The following is a 16221-nucleotide window of genomic DNA, read 5'->3' as shown; positions in this document are numbered from 1 at the left end:
TATTCTTTTTAGGTGAAGTCCTCATAGAATTTCCAGAATAAATGTTGCTCGAGTGTTGGTGAAGTCTTGACCAAGTGTCCCAGAAAGCCTCCCGATGTGTTTCAGAGGTCCTCTTTATAGCTCCAGCAGCAATCATCATGAAATGGTGTGTATCCCTTTAAGTAGCGTGTGGTTACTCCCAAACAGCTGGTCGCTGTGAGGAGAGGGCGTTAGTTGAAGCGCTAGCCACCAAAATGCCGTGCAGCCTCTTTAATCAGTGCGAACAAACATTTTAAGTGCAATCAGCTGTTTAAGGAGCCTCTGGGCAGCCGATCCTAGCACTGGCGTCAACTCCTTTACCAGGCTTATATTCGCTAGAGTTTAGAAGAATGAGAGGGGATCTCATTGAAACTTATAACATTCTAACAGGACTAGACAGACTTGATGCAGGAAGGATGTTCCCGATGGCGGGGGAGTCCAGAACCAGGGGTCACAGGCTAAGGATAAGGGATAAGCCATTTAGGACAGAGATGAGGAGGAATTTCTTCACCCAGAGAGTGGTGAACCTGCGAAATTCTCGACCACAGAAGGCAGTTGAGGCCAATTTATTAAATATATTCAAGAAGGAGTTAGATATATTTCTTAAGATTAAAGGGATCAAGGGATATGGGGAGAAAGCAGCGACAGGGTACTGAATTTGGATGATCAGCCATGATCTCATTAAATGGCGGAGCAGGCTCGATGGGCCGAATGGCCTACTCCTGCTCCTATCTTCTATGTTTCTAAGATGGCCTCTTGCGTTAAACGTGAGCTAAACCGGCGTGCAGCTCAAGACCCCACTTTGGCCACCTCGGAGGCTCTTCGGTACCTAAAGTTTTCGGCAAAAATTGCCCTCATGTTTCCAATTATTTTTGGTGCCTCGTGGTGCATTCATTATAAAAGTTATTAAGGGTGTCAACAAATTTTCAGCAAAGCAAACCACAGATCTCAACTACTATTTATACAAAATGTACAACCTTCCGAGATCTCTGCGCTCCTCCAATTCTGCCCTCTTGCGCACCCCTAATTTATTTTCGCTCTCCTCCTCTAAGACGCTCCTTAAAACCTACTTCTTTAACCAAGCTTTTGATTACCTGGCCTAATATCTCTTTTTTGTGGCTCGGTGTCAAATTTTGTCTGATATCGCTTCTGGGATGTATTACAACAACAACAACTTGTATTTTTATAACGCCTTTAACATAGTAAAACGTTCCAAGGTGCTTCACAGGAGTATTATAAGACAAAAAATTTGACACCGAGCCACATAAGGAGAAATTAGGGCAGATGACCAAAAGTTTGGTCAAAGAGGTAGGTTTTAAAGAGTGTCTTAAAGGAGGAAGGAGGGGTAGCGAGGCGGAGCGGTTTAGGGAAGGAATTCCAGAGCTTAGGGCTGTGGTAGCAGAAGGCATGGCCACCAATGGTTGAGCGATTATAATCAGGGATGCTCAAGAGGGCAGAATTAGAGGAGTGCAGATATCTCGGGGGGCTGTGAGGCTGGAGGAGACTACAGAGATAGGGAGGGGTGAGGCCATGGAGGGACGTGGTGGTGAGGTAGAGCTGGGTGTCGTCAGCGTACATGTGAAAACTGACGCTGTGTTTTCGGTGCCGCCAAGGGGCAGCATGTAGATGAGAAATAGGAGGGGGCCAAGGATAGATCCTTGGGGAACACCAGAGGTAACGATGCGGGGGGAGGAAGAGAAGCCATTGCAGGTGATCCTCTGGCTACGATTAGATAGATAAGAATGGAACCAGGTGAGTGCAGTGCCACCCAGCTGGACAACGTTGGAGAGGCGTTGGAGAAGGATGGAGTGGTCAACCGTGTCAAAGGCTGCAGACAAGTCAAGAGGGATGAGGAGGGATAGTTTACCTTTGTCACACTCACAAAGGATGTCATTTGTGACTTTGATGAAAGCTGTTTCGGTACTGTGGCTGGGGCAGAAATCTGATTGGAGGGATTCAAACATGGAGTTGTGGGAAAGAAGGGCATGGATTTGGGAGGCGACAGCATGTTCAAGGACTTTGGAGAGGAAAGGGAGGTTGGAGACGGGGCGGTAGTTTGCAAGGACGGAGGGGTCAAGAGTTGTTTTTTTGAGGAGAGGGGTGATGATGGCAGTTTGAGGAAGAGTGGGACAGTACCTGAGGAGAGAGAACCGTTAACAATATCAGCTAACATGGGAGCCAGAAAAGGAAGTTGGGTGGGAATAGGGCCGAGGGTGCAGGAAGTGGGTCTCATGGACAAGATGAGCACAGAGAGGTCATGAGGAGAGATCGGAGAGAAACTGGAAAAAGATGCGAGTTCAGGGCTAAGGCAGGGAGGAACCTAAGAGGAAGTTTGGCCCAGTGGGCTAGGGGAAAGAAGGAAAGTGGCAGAGGCAGCTGAACGGATGGTCTCAATGTTAGAGACAAAGATTACTGCATTAAATGTGCTATATAAATGCAAATTGTTGTTGTCTCCTTCTCAACGTGTAAACTTGATAAGACACAGATTCTAAAACTGAGGGACAAATAACCAAATTCAGGGACACTTTACTATGCGGAGCATCATGAATATTCAAACAGTGTAATGGTTTCATTTTTGGTATGATGAATTATGTGTTTCTAATAAGCTTAACGCTTTGTTATGGTTTCCACATTCCAAATTTAGGCCATTAGATCAGATTTTGCACCTCTCAATAGGAATTAACACTGTAATAGAAACAGAAAATGCTGGCAATACAGGACCATCAGCATTTGTAAAAAGAAACATTGGATTAACCTCTCGGGCATAGACCATTCACACAAATGGCCCTGCTGTGTATTTACAACATTTTCTGGTTTTATTCCTGTTTTCAGCGCTGCAGTTGTTGTTTTTACCTCTAGAGATTAATACGTGTGGTATTGTGATGATGCATACTTTAAAACAGGGGCTCTCAACCAGGGATCCGTAAGAAGATGTCAAGGGGTCCACACCATGGGAGATCGATTAATTTTAGCAGGTGGCTTTGGGTGAACCCGACTCACTGCTGCCACCTGCAGGTTGCGCACTGCGGGGAGGTCGCAAGGCCAGGCCTGGGCTGCCCGGGCCTTCAGTGGCAATAAAGGCACGCGCTGCCTGTGGGTGCTCTGCCAACCAATTGGGAGCGGCAGGTGGAGGAGGAGGATGGGCCGGAGCTTCTGCGGGAAAGCAAAGACTTTGGGCCCGTCACGCTCTACCAAGCTGGCCTGGGGCCTCGGTCTCTGTTTTCAATCGGCGCGGGTGGGCCTGAGGGAAAACAAAAACACAAAATTGCCCCGTAGGAGCCATGGCGAAGATGCAGGTGAACAACGTGGCGGTGCTGGACAACCTGTTGCTGTTTTTGAACTCTTTTCAGTTCGAGACCACCTTCGAGTGCATCGAAGATCTGTCGGAGGGTGTGTGAGGCCTGGGGCCTGGAGGCGAAGGCCGCCAGGCACTGTAAAGTGGGAGGAAAGTTATCCCTGTTTGTGTTGAGGGGCTGAGGCCTAGTGAACTTTAATGGTTGCTAATAGCAACCATGTGAGATGAACCCCCATCCCTGCCCCTCACACACCCTCTTCTCCCCCACACCCACTGTCTCCTCCCACACACATCCTCTTCTCTCCCCTACCCACTTCTCCCCACACCCCACATCCCCTTCTCTCCCCTACAGGGAGTGCGTGGAATTTTTATAACACGGGAGGGGGGCCTCAGAAGCAAATATGTTGAGAACCCCTGCCTTAAAACATAAACTAGGTACCATCAAAATACAATGAAGTGTTAATCCCTTTGATTGAGAAGTGTGATTTTTTTTTTAGCATTTAGGGCTTGGTTTATACCTCAACTCTTGTAACTCAAAGTCTTACGACCAATCGTGTTAAAGCTGAAAGGAGATTTTGAAATTCAGGAACACCAATCTAAAGTGGGGACAATGTTACAGCATTGAATTACACTCACAAAATCAGTGCATCCGGAATAACTCTGAATATCGGAACACTTGAATGAAAGAAAGAAACATGTATTTATACAGCGTCTTCACAACCTCAGGACATCCAAAGCACTTTACAGCCAATGGAGTACTTTTGAAGTGCAGTCACTGTTGTAATATAGGAAACATGGCAGCCAAATTGCACACAGCGAGCTCCCACCAACAGCAATGAGATAAATGGTCAGATAATTTGGTTTAAACATAGAAACATAGAAGATAGGAGCAGGAGTAGGCCATTCGGCCCCTCAAGCCTGCTCCACCATTCAATTAGATCATGGCTGATCATCCAAATTCAGTACCTGGTCCCTGCTTTCTCCCCATACCCCTTGATCCCTTTAGCCTTAAGAAATATATCTAACTCCTTCTTGAATATATTTAATGAATTGGCCTCAACTGCCTTCTGTGGTAGAGAATTCCACAGGTTCACCACTCTTTGGGTGAAGAAATTCCTCCTCATCTCTGTCCTAAATGGCTTACCCCTTATCCTTAGACTGTGACCCCTGGTTCTGGACTCCCCGGCCATCGGGAACATCCTTCCTGCATCAAGTCTGTCTAGTCCTGTTAGAATTTTATAAGTTTCAATGAGATCCCCTCTCATTCTTCTGAACTCCAGTGAGTATAAGCCCAAATGACCCAATCTCTCCTCATATGTCATTCCTGCCATCCCAGGTTTAATGATGTTGGTTGAAGGGATAAATATTGGCCAGGACACTGAGGATAACTCCCCTGCTCTTCTTCAAAATAGTGGCATGGGATCTTTTACATCCACCTGAGAGAGCAGGCGGGGCCTCGGTTTAACATCTCATCCGAAAGACGGCACCTCCGACAGTGCCAGCCCAGATTATGCACTCAAGCCTCTGGTGTGGTTCTTGAACCTGCAACCTTCTAGACTCCGAGGCAAGGGTGCTACTACTGAGCCACAGCTAACACCACAACTGAAATATATGATGTAAATCTATCCCAAAAAGTCATTTCAATAGTTTTCTTAGTAATTTAAACATCCCTAAATATTGTACCCTTGGTAATCATAATCCCTTTTCATTTTGAACAGGAGAGAGTTTTCAGAATTATTAGAGAACTGTGGATCCAGAAGTAGTACAGAATCAGCATCACCTATCCCAGAAGGAACTGGTAAGTTTCATTTTCTTTTTCTGATAATAGAAAGTGTTTCCAAAGTTTGTCATACAGTAAAACCAGTCGTATATTGCAAAGGACTCACACTTATTAAAGAAACTTTGTGCGGGTATTGGGCAGTTTTGGGCAGGCTCATTTAGAGCCAGTTTAAACAGCACTCTGACTGGTGAAAGTTTGTGTGTTGGCTGAAGCGATATCTGGTGCATTACGTACTACTGCAAAACACTTCTTGTGTTGAGGTTTGTATTTTAAATACACTTTAATATAAAGCATAACATTCTTTAGAAGCAGAATTCAAGGTACTCAATATAGAAATATGACCTATTTCCAAAATGTATTCCCTCTAAACTCACTGGTCCCAAAAATCCACCACCATTGGGGCGCTATCAGTATGAATGGGAGCAGATTTTGGGGTGGGAACTGCTTATGGCCAGGTCTCCGCTCCGTTCAAGAAGTTCTGGAGTTTCTGGGGGATGCGGGCGGGCAGTTCTTGTGTCTGCCCCTTGCTACCTGACATCATGGATGGAGGTGGGCCATGGAGGGAATGATTTCACCGGGCAGAAGCCCCACCAGTCTAGCCTGCAGATCACCCAAGAAGCCCCCAAGAAGCAGACATAAGGTACGTTTGAAGAGGGGAGTTGGGGCCCACAAGACTATTTAAGTTCAGTTTCATTACAGCAGCTGGTTGCGATATAGAGCTACTCATTTCCTCTGCAATCGACCTCCTGCCACCACTGCTGCTCAGTGGCTTTCCAACACCACCATTTCACCACCAGCCTCACCAGTGGGTGCTCCAAGTACTGCGATACTGGCACACGTTAACTTGCCCACTGTATGTTAATTACCAGACCCCAGGATTTCTGATGAGGTCAGGCACGTATGTGAATGGCATAAAGAAAGTCCCGCTCCACCATTGTTACCTTGGCTGAGTGAGATTGTGTGTTTTGGAGGTCCACCAGCTCCAGAGATGCAGTAGTTGACATGTATACCTAACATTTCATTGTGCTATTGAGCCTTGTTCTTGAGGGTGGTCAGTGCTGGGGGGAGAATTAGACTGATTGACTGAATGAAAGGAAACTGGAGACAGCCATTTTGATGGCACCATAATCTTTTGAGTGCTGCTTTATGGTGTCCGGTGAGACTTGAAACAAGCAATGAACGTAGAGACTGAGATAAGAAATCCTTGCATTTCATCTCATTTGTTAATTATCCTTTTCCCTTTCCCCTTCGGATTTGGAACAGGCAGATCTTTACAGAGATCATCATCAGGCAGATCTTTACACAGATCATCATCAGACTCCTCATCAACTTCCCTGAGTCCTCGACTGCTAAGCCCTACCAGTTCTCGTAACTCGTCCAGTGGAAACACTGGGACTTTACGTCGCTCCAATGCACAGTATGTCTGACAACTGTTTATCATTTTTGTGAATTTATTTGTGTGGCATTCATCATGTTGTTTCCTAACCTAATTTGTTGATATACACAGCCTATCAAACCTCTGATTGTTACTGGCCTGTTTCTGTGCATCAAACACCATTTAAAATGGGAGTATCTCCATAACTTCAGGAGCTTTCGTGCACTGTACAATATCGTGGCATAAAGAAATGTCATTACCCTTGCACATTAAAGCTTCGCTGCTTTCATGATGCGGCGATCTCTCTGGAATATTTAATACATTGATACTGTGGTCTCGACTTCCTGCCTCCTCGTGCTGATCTTGTGCAGGAGCTGTGGCCGGCTGTGGTGGAAAGTAATTTGAGGTTGAGTTCCTGCCCCCCCACCATTCTCCGTAGCCAAGTCTGTCAGGGCAAACTACTCCTGCCATGTTTTTCCACCATTTGCACTCTTCAAACCCGTTGGGTCCTGGCATCGAGATTCTGAAGTCAGCGAAGTCAGGAAAGAAAGAAAGAACTTGCATTTATATAGCATTTTACATGGCCTCAGGACTTCCCAAAGCGCTTTACAACCAATGAAGTACTTTTGAAGTGTAGTCACTGTTGTAATGTAGGAAACAAAAATTGAAGAGTTGTCTGTGCTCTTGGGCTGTGTGCATTCTCCATCGGTAAAACTAAAAATGTGCTTCCCACCTCTTTTCCCTGCTGTGGTAGGCCCTTGAGGCTTACCACTGCAATCTCTGCACCTATATTGGCTTGACCCCTCAGCAAAGGCCGGAAGCCCATCTCCCATATGTAAATGACCCCAGGACCAGAAATACAGGCAGAGTCAACGGGGCATCTGCAGGGCGAGTGAAAGTCCTGCCCTGCCAGAGATCTACTCCAATTAAGGGGGGGAAAGAGGAAATCCTATGGCAGTGCACCAACTAAGAGAGCACATGAGTTTACAAATAAACAAAAGTGGCTAGATCTTAAAAGCTTGAATGATTGTTTAGAAACAGAATTATGCTGGTGTCGAGCTGTGACCTGCTCCCAATGCCAAGAAGCATCCCCTATTTGACAATACTGGCAGTCATAAAAAAATGAAAATTTGAGTGCAGGGGCTGACTTCTATTGAGGCCAAATGGTACCAGAGACAGATTGAGACAATGAGGTGTCGGCCATTGCTCTGGCGTGCTGCTGGATTTATATCGGCCCGGATTTTGCGGTGGGTATGACTGAGAGTACACCATCATACCACCTTTGAAATACATCACAAGTTCGGGATTTCTGCATGTGCTTGCGCATGCGCTGAATCCCGAACTTGCGATCTGTCAAGGTATGCCTTGACAGATCATCCGCACCGCCGAGAAACTCACAATTGCTGGCACATTGCCCGCCAACTGCCCAGCAATTACGGACGAAACTCTTACAGTTGCTGGCGTAGGAGCCTGTTTCACATCGTAAAAGAAGATCCGCAGTTGAAAAATCACCACTTTGCATTTCCCCGATGCCAAGACAAACACGGGATAGCACCGTTTACAACCTTATCAAGCGATTTTGATTGGAATTGCATTGCAAAATGATTAGTCCACCCTTACATGTTTTCTTAACAATGCTACAAAGCAATTTTAGGAGTGTATATATTTTGGCCGTTTACTTATATTTTCCCAAGAAATATTTGCAAATATATCTTTGTAAAGAGAAACCTGATAATTAAACTTGCAATATGTTTGGCCCTTGTCTTTTGCAGCAGTATGATAGGGTACAGCCCAAATAAATTATCTAACAATTCTGAAGTTCTCTGTTGTAAAATATGTACCAAAACTATCTTTACTGATCTTCATTTTAATTACTTGGGAAGTTGAATAAGAAAGTTAAATAAAGTGAACATCTATCAGATTTCAGTGACCAATTCTGTCCTTTCAACTCAAACATGAACAACATAAACAATATAATGCATCCATAACAAGGAAAACAGATATATCTGTTACCTGTCTAAATGAAGCCTGAATAATATTATTTTAATCCTGAAAATGAACATTGAAGTTCAACAACATTACTTGTAGGAGATATAAAACATTGTTAGACCTTTAGTGAGTATCAAAACAGGAGGTTGTATACATAGGGACTAATAAATTGAGAGTTTGGATGAAAAAAAAATGCTGATATATGAAATAAGTCCAAGTATCAATTTAATTAAAAGTTTTTAGAAGGGTTTTAGAAGGTTTTAAAATGTAATTTCAATGGGAGAGACTGAGAAGTTTCTGTGGGCGTGGCTTAGTTTTGACTACTTTTGTGGGCGTGTCTTCCCTTATGCACAGACTGTACGCTGCACTCCTAACCTTTGTGATGTCCTATGCTGCACACAACTCTGCAGCACTGAAGAGCAAGGGCTGGATTTTCATTCAGCAGTCCAGAAGGAGGCGGGACTACAACTTTCAGGTATTAATCCCGCCTCCATCGACGTCCGGCCAATCCACGCGATTTTCCCTTGATTGACCTTGTTGAGCCCGCCCAACGGGCTCAGCAGGCCAATTAAGGGCCACTCGGCAACAGGTGACGTCACAGACTGAAATTTCATGTCAAGACGTGCTGACAGATGAAATATCAGTGTTTCACAGCTGTTTGAAGCTGTCAAACACTGACAGTCTGACTTCTAACCTGAGTCCTTCTACGCAGACTCAGTTAGAACTCTCACCGGCACTGAAAGCTGCAGGCTGTCACTTTTGACAGATCGCAGCCATTCTGCTTTCAGTGCCGGCTGAGTGATGGACTCCCGATGCCTAGAGGAAGAAAGGCTGTTAAGGTAAGTACAGGTAATTTAAACTTCTTTACACACTTTAGACACACCAAACACACTTACCTTTGCACTCATGCACCCATCACTCACCTGAACACTGACATCGCGACCCCTCCAAGTCCTTCAACCCGACGGCCTGACTCCTCTAACCTGGCATGGTTTGGAGCCGTCGGGAATCCCACACGACACCCTTCAAAATAGGGATTAGGCTAAAAACTGCCTGTTAACAGGCAGTTAATTGGCACTATTCCCTTCCCGCCTCGGGTCGGCGGGTCCCAGTGCGGGGCGGGTACCCGCCTCCTTTGAAACTTACATGGAGGCGAGTTTTGGGCGGGATGGTGTTGGGACCCCCGAATTCGGGATTTTAGCCCCCCGCACGTCTAAAAGCCCGCCTCACGGCACACTGAAAATCTAGGCCGATTCGGGCCTCGCACGAGCTAAGTACGTATTCTTTTCGCAGGTCGGCAGCGTACCCCGAAGCTACGCCGCCGACTGCAATTTTTGGCCCATCACCTCAAGCATGCCAGGTGACATGTGCAAGATGCTACTTTGACAGCAAAGTGGGGAAGTTCAGTGTTGGTAATGAATTGTGACAAACCAGACATTCTTTATACTGTCAGGGAGTGCAAATTGGGAAAAACATTCCCCCTGTCCCTTATGTGAAGAAACATACATGCGCATGTGTCAAATTCTGCTTCATAATTTTGCTTTAAGAACATAAAATTCATTGCATTTTGAATAACCACAGTGATTTTGTCTCTAAAGAACCTGTACTTATTATAGTCTGTCACAGTTTACGTTTTAGATTATTTCCTCCACTTAGTTGCCATAGTGATGATGGAATTCAGCTCATTACCATCACCAAATCAGCAGGCCTCGGACTGACGGTTACAGGAGGATCCAACAGGCCTGATGGACCCAAAGTGTATGTGGAGGATATCATCGCCTGGGGAGATTGTCAGAAAGTAAGAATGAAATAATCATGACGGGTGGCCATTAGTGTGATTTGAAAAAAATTTTTTGAGGTCAGGTCTATATATAAAAAAATAACTCAACTCTTTTTCTCATATTCTCCAATTTAAAGTTTGAATAACTCATTTGAGGCTGATTCAAGAGCCTTGAGATAATTATACCTTTCAACTGGAGTTCAAATCTAAGTGATAACTGTCATGCCCTTATTTGGTGATTGTTAGAGGTTTTACGTCTACTCTAGATATCCTCTCAGGTTCAGTGTCACTTGTAAACAGATCCCATGTCCTTTACAATCAGGAGTTCAGTTTGACTGCCCAATGTCTACTCATGCAATAGTATAATCCGGGGCCTTTACAATGAAGCCCTGTGTTAAATGAACTGAATACTGTAATCTCACGTGTCCCCATGTGCGTTTCCTCAGGCTTCTGAAAGGTAGACTGATTAACACTTGTGAGATGAGGCCAATGGAAAGAAAAATCAAGAAGCTGTTTTTTTTAAATCAGGTTACATGTGGCGGAACAAAGCAGTTAATCGTGAATTTTAACTTGTTCCTTAGCGCTTCCTGTAACATGAAATAACAAAGCAAGCTACACCCTCCCAGTTTGCAAGTTAGAACATACTCTTCACACCAGTATCTTTTCTCTGTGATTGCTTAGCCCTATTCTACTCAAAGAGGCCTTTGCCCCTAGTGCTAACTTTCCTTAGCAGCTTTAGCAGACAGCTTTCCCACTTGTGTGTTTTTCCTTTTCAGGAAATTAGCAGCCTGACCTCTGACCTTCTTCCTGTCCAGGGGTTGGCCAATAGGACTGTCAATCAAACCAGATACTGTTTCCTCCCACCCCCTCTTTTGATAGAGGCCACCCAGAAACTACCCTCTGCTATTCCCAATTGAATAGGCCTGTTCCATATACTGACTCTGGGTGGCTCACAGGAGAGAAGCCACTTCAACATAATCACCCAATGTCCTGTCTTAGATGAGTTAATGGGGCTAATTTTGACTTTGGGTAATAGTGCAAAATGGACGACATCGGGAGCGGTGTATAACGGGCGGCTGATCCAATATCACCCGTTTTACCCGATTACCCAAAGTCAAAATTACTCTTATTGTTTCAAGTCGAAATGTGGGAAGCAGTATTCCACAAACTGGTCCATCTTATCCACTTCATTGCTCCTCACCTTAAATTGCTGTGGGGGATCTTAATCCCTAGTGAACTGAATTTGACTTAATAGTAACAATTTAATAAAAATCATACCAAGATCATTGCAGGGGGAAATAGTCAGAATGCATGAAATGTGACAATGATGTGTATCCAATTTTGAGCTAGAGAACAATATTAAACACCAAGGCTGTAGACTACTCCATCCTGGTGCATGGACACCAGGTAAGACATGCTGAATATGATGAGGTTGGCTGGATGGTGTAGAATCCTTTCACCTCTGGAACCGGGGATTAAAATCCAGCCAAGTCTGATAGGATGAAAGTCTTTCTGCTGGCTGTAATGCTCCCAAATGAAATAGTCTGGGAAGTCAGATAGGGTTCCAAGTGGGCCTAGGCCTGCAGCAAAGACAACTGGGCACAATTTGACACCAAATTGGCAACTGACTTAAAGAGACCCAGGGTAGATTTTTGTCTTCACTGCCTGGGAATCTGGTTATTGAACCCGCCTGATTTTCAATCCATTCATTTCAATGATAATGGGCGAGCGATCCACTCCTCCTGACTACCCAGGTGATGAAGTTCAACATCTGTGTGGAGTTTGCACATTCTCCCTGTGTCTGCGTGGGTTTCCTCCGGGTGCTCCGGTTTCCTCCCACAGTCCAAAGATGTGCAGGTTAGGTTGATTTGGCTGTGATAAATTGACCCTTAGTGTTAGGGGATTAAATACGTGGGGTTGCGGGGATGGGGTGGGATGTGTGTCGGTGCAGGCTCGATGGGCCGAAATGGCCTCTATCTGCACTGTAGATTCTGTGATTCTGTGATTCTGTGATCTGCCCCCTAGTATGGGAAATGTCACACAAGCGGAGTAGGGGTGCTCTTCTGCGGTTGGGTTAAGGCACATTGTTGGGGGAGAGAAGAGGGCCCTTTGCTTCCTATCTAACTGTGCCATACGTGACCTGAGCACGCTTGATGCTGACACTGGTTGTCAAAAGTAGAAATTTGTTCCATTTCACAGCACCAACATTTCTCACCTTGATACGCACAAAAAAAATCACGGAAAATATACATTTTAATGGCTTGCATCACCTTGAAAAATCTTAGAATTACAGCAGAATAATCGTGCTGACGTGAGACTGAGTGATGAAATTCTGCATGTTCCTGCTAAAATAATAAAATTACAATCGTCTGCTTGATCTTTAAGTGGATTTTCCTGTAATTGTTTGAAGGATGGCCGACTTCATCCCGGAGACCAGCTGATCGCTATTAACAAAAAGTCTCTGCTTGGAGTAACATATGAGGAAGCCAGAAGCATCATCAATAAAATAAGGTTTACGTAAGTAGGCTATTTTACATTATTAAAATTTGTTTATGCGATGTGGGCATCGCTGGCAAGGCCAGCATTTATTGCCCACCCCTACTTGCCCTTGAGAAGGTGGTGGTGAGCCGCCTTCTTGAACCGCTGCAGTCCGCGTAGTGAAGGTACTCCCACAGTGCTGTTAGGGAGGGAGTTCCAGGATTTTGACCCAGCGACGATGAAGGATCGGCAATCTACTTCTAAGTCAGGATGGTGTGTGACTTGGAGGGGAACTTGGAGGGGGTTGTGTTCCCATGCGCCTGCTGCCCTTGTCCTTCTAGGTTGAAGAGGTTGTGGGTTTGGGAGGTGCTGCCGAAGAAGCCTTGGCGAGTTGCTGCAGTGCATCTTGTAGATGGTACACACTGCAGCCACGGTATGCTGGTGGTGGAGGGAGTGAATGTTTAAGGTGGTAGAGGGGGTGCCAATCAAGCGGGCTACTTTGTCCTGGATGGTGTCAAGCTTCTTGAGTGTTGTTGGAGCTGCACTCATCCAGACAAGTGGAGAGTATTCCATCACACTCCTGACTTGTGCCTTGTAGATGGTGGAAAAGCTTTGGGGAGTCAGGAGGTTAGACACTCGCCGCAGAATACCCAGCCTCTGACCTGCTCTTGTTGCCACAGTATTTATGTGGCTGGTCCAGTTATGTTTCTGGTCAATAGTGACCCCCAGGATGCTGATGGTGGGGGATTCAGCGATGGTAATACACGGGGAGTGAATCGATTTGGATGAAGACTGGCTTCTGTGATGGTGGGGACCTCAGGAGTAGACTGATATGGATCATCTACTTGGCACTTCTGGCTGAAGATGGTTGCAAACGCTTCAGCCTTGTCTTTTGCACTCATGTGCTGGGCTCCACCATCATATTGTTTGTTAGCTGTGGCTCGGTGGTAGCACTCTCGAATCTGAGTCAGAAGGTTGTGGGTTCAAGCCCCACTCGAGAGACTTGAGCACACAATCCGGGTTGGCACTTCAGTGCAATACTGAGGGAGTGCTGCACTGTCGGTGGTGCCGTCTTTCAGATGAGACATTAAACCGAGGCCCTGTCTGCCCGCTCGTGTGCGTGTAAAAGATCCTATGGGACTATTTTAAAGAAGAGCAGCAGAGTTCTCCCGATGCCCTGGCCAACATTTAACCGTCAACCAACTTCTAAAAAAGAGGTGATCTGGTTATTTACTACATTGCTTTATTTGGGAGCTTGCTGTGCACAAATTGGCTGCCGCAATTCCTACAGTACAACAGTGACTACAGTTCAAAATACTTCATTCTCTGTAAAGCGCTTTGGGATATCCTGAGGTTGTGAAAGATGCAAGTCTTTCTTATGAGATTCTCAGATATAACTAACTTAGAAATGATAATTGTTGAATACCATGCATTATTTTCACTTCATATTTCCTAGGGTATCATTAATAGTTTTGAAGGTAAAGTCTACTCTTCTTAAACATAAAGGTGGTGCAGTGAATTGGAGGGCCAGCACACTTTGCCATGGAGTGGAATTGTTGCTTCACACCCATGATCATTCTCCACATATTGGGTGGATCGTTCTTGGTGCCCTGCAGCAGTGGGCAGCTTATCATACAATCGCCCGGTTTTCCTTTTCATTGAAGTCAAGGAATTTCAGGGCCTTAATATCCTTCTGAAAGTAAAATACGGACTGAAAAGTTAATCTTCTTTTCATGTGTTCTCATTGTGTTCCTTTGGGGAATAGTATGAAGTAGTGGAAGGATTTACAGGCTGATTAACAGTCTGACTGGCCACGTGAACGCTCCTTCCATGGACGTTACCATCTTTATAGCAGCCAGTAGGGTGGTTAGTCCTATATGGCGGGGGGCCACCCCCACCCACTGGATGCGAGTATCCCGCTGGATGTCAACCCAGAATTCAAAGCTGGAGCTCCAACTCCACTCGGCGGGACTGTCTGGAGTGGGGCTCGAACCCTGCATCTTCTGGCCCATGCCATTGTGGAAAAGCTTTAAGTTTAACTGTGTGTGGTCCAGCTGAGTCTGTTCGTGTTTAGTTAAACCGCATTGCGTTGCAGGTTTGAAGCTAAACTGGTTTTGAAACACACCATTTGACAAATCCATTTTTGTACCTACCTGCTGTGGAGTGTCCCACAAGTTTGTAACTGTGTTTTTAATTTTATTCTTATAATTTATTTAAAGGAATGAAGGAACCACAACAATTGCCTTTTTACCAGGCAAAGGACTTTTACATCCTCGTACTTCATTACACAATGGGGACCACTCGGCTCAGAAGAACACTGGAAATGGCTACAGTTCTTGCAGGCTGAAGGTTCATGTGAGAACACCCAAGGTCAGTGTGAAGGATATTACAGAGAACTACATAGCAATTACAAAATGGAAACCGGCAGTCCGTGTTGGTGTTTATCCTCCACATAAGCAGAAGTCCTAATTCCACGTGCCTGCCCTGTTCCCATATCCCTTTGTTCCCCTTTCCTTCAACCACCTATCTAACCTCTGGTGTCAGCTGTGGCTCAGTGATAGCACTCTCGCTTTTGAGTCAGAAAGTCATGGGTTCCACTCCAGAAACTTGAGTATAAAATCTAGGGAGCGCTGCACTGTCGGAGGTACCATCTTTCAGATGAGATGTTAAACCGAGGCTCCACTTTCCCTCTCAGGTGGACATAAAAAATCGCATGCTGCTATTTCGAAGAAGAGCAGGGGGAGTTCTCCCCAGTGTCCTGGCCAATATTTATCCCTCAACCAACAGCTTAAAACAGATAATCTGGTTATTATCACATTGCTGTTCATGGGAGCTTGCTGTGCGCAAATTGGTTGCCGCGTTTCCTACATTACAACAGTGACTCCACTTCAAAAGTACTTCATAGGCTGTAAAGCGCTTTGGGATGTCCTGAGGTGGTGGAAAGCACGATATAAATGCAAGTTCTTTCTTTCTTCTCAGACAGCAATAAAGACAGAGGCAGAGAGTGAATTAGACCATCACTTGACGTACCATAGCATTCTGTAGATGAAGGTAGAATGAGCATCACAGCTGGACTCATCTGGGCGTGTACGATGTCAAGATAATGGCCCAGAAATTCGGGTCCCAACGCGTGAGTACGCACGGGGTACTCACGCGTGGACCCGATGGAAGTGCTGGTTTCTTGCATGCACTGCGCATGCACGGGAATCCGCCACTTCCGTTCCTCTGAACGAAGGGGTTCAGAGGTCGAACGCGTGCGCTTTGAACTTACGTTTTTTTACAGGTTTTTCCGTGAGGGGAAGTCTTTAGATTTTAGAAATGTAAAAACCAGACGTAAGGCCTGCATTTTAAAAGGTAAGTGGCCAATTAATTAAAATTAAAACATTTTTTCCACAGGTTTATTATTTTTAAATACTTTAAAGCAAGGTAAGTTTATTTTTAGCCCCGTTTTTTTATAAAATTATTTTTTTCAAAAATTTAAATTATTGTTTAAAATAGTTATTTAA

At 45.1% G+C, this 16221-nt stretch overlaps 1 protein-coding gene across 1 annotated transcript in view; it reads left to right on the top strand.

Moving 5' to 3' along the window:
* LOC147110564 (syntaxin-binding protein 4) overlaps positions 1–16221 on the top strand; it is a 200326-nt gene that overhangs the window by 90753 nt on the left and 93352 nt on the right. Inside the window, exons 6-10 of the mRNA XM_086000649.1 lie at positions 5032–5111; positions 6357–6510; positions 10114–10255; positions 12648–12754; positions 14935–15085. Of these exons, the coding sequence (XP_085856775.1) occupies positions 5032–5111; positions 6357–6510; positions 10114–10255; positions 12648–12754; positions 14935–15085 (634 nt within the window). The remainder of the gene's footprint in view (positions 1–5031; positions 5112–6356; positions 6511–10113; positions 10256–12647; positions 12755–14934; positions 15086–16221) is intronic.

This window comes from Somniosus microcephalus, chromosome 11 (assembly GCF_052327205.1).
Source record: "Somniosus microcephalus isolate GS21.2 chromosome 11, FLI_Smic_1.0, whole genome shotgun sequence".
Classification (NCBI taxonomy): Eukaryota; Metazoa; Chordata; class Chondrichthyes; order Squaliformes; family Somniosidae; genus Somniosus; species Somniosus microcephalus.
The sequence above is the reverse complement of the archived record's forward strand: the minus strand, read 5'-3'. Positions and strand labels throughout refer to the sequence as shown.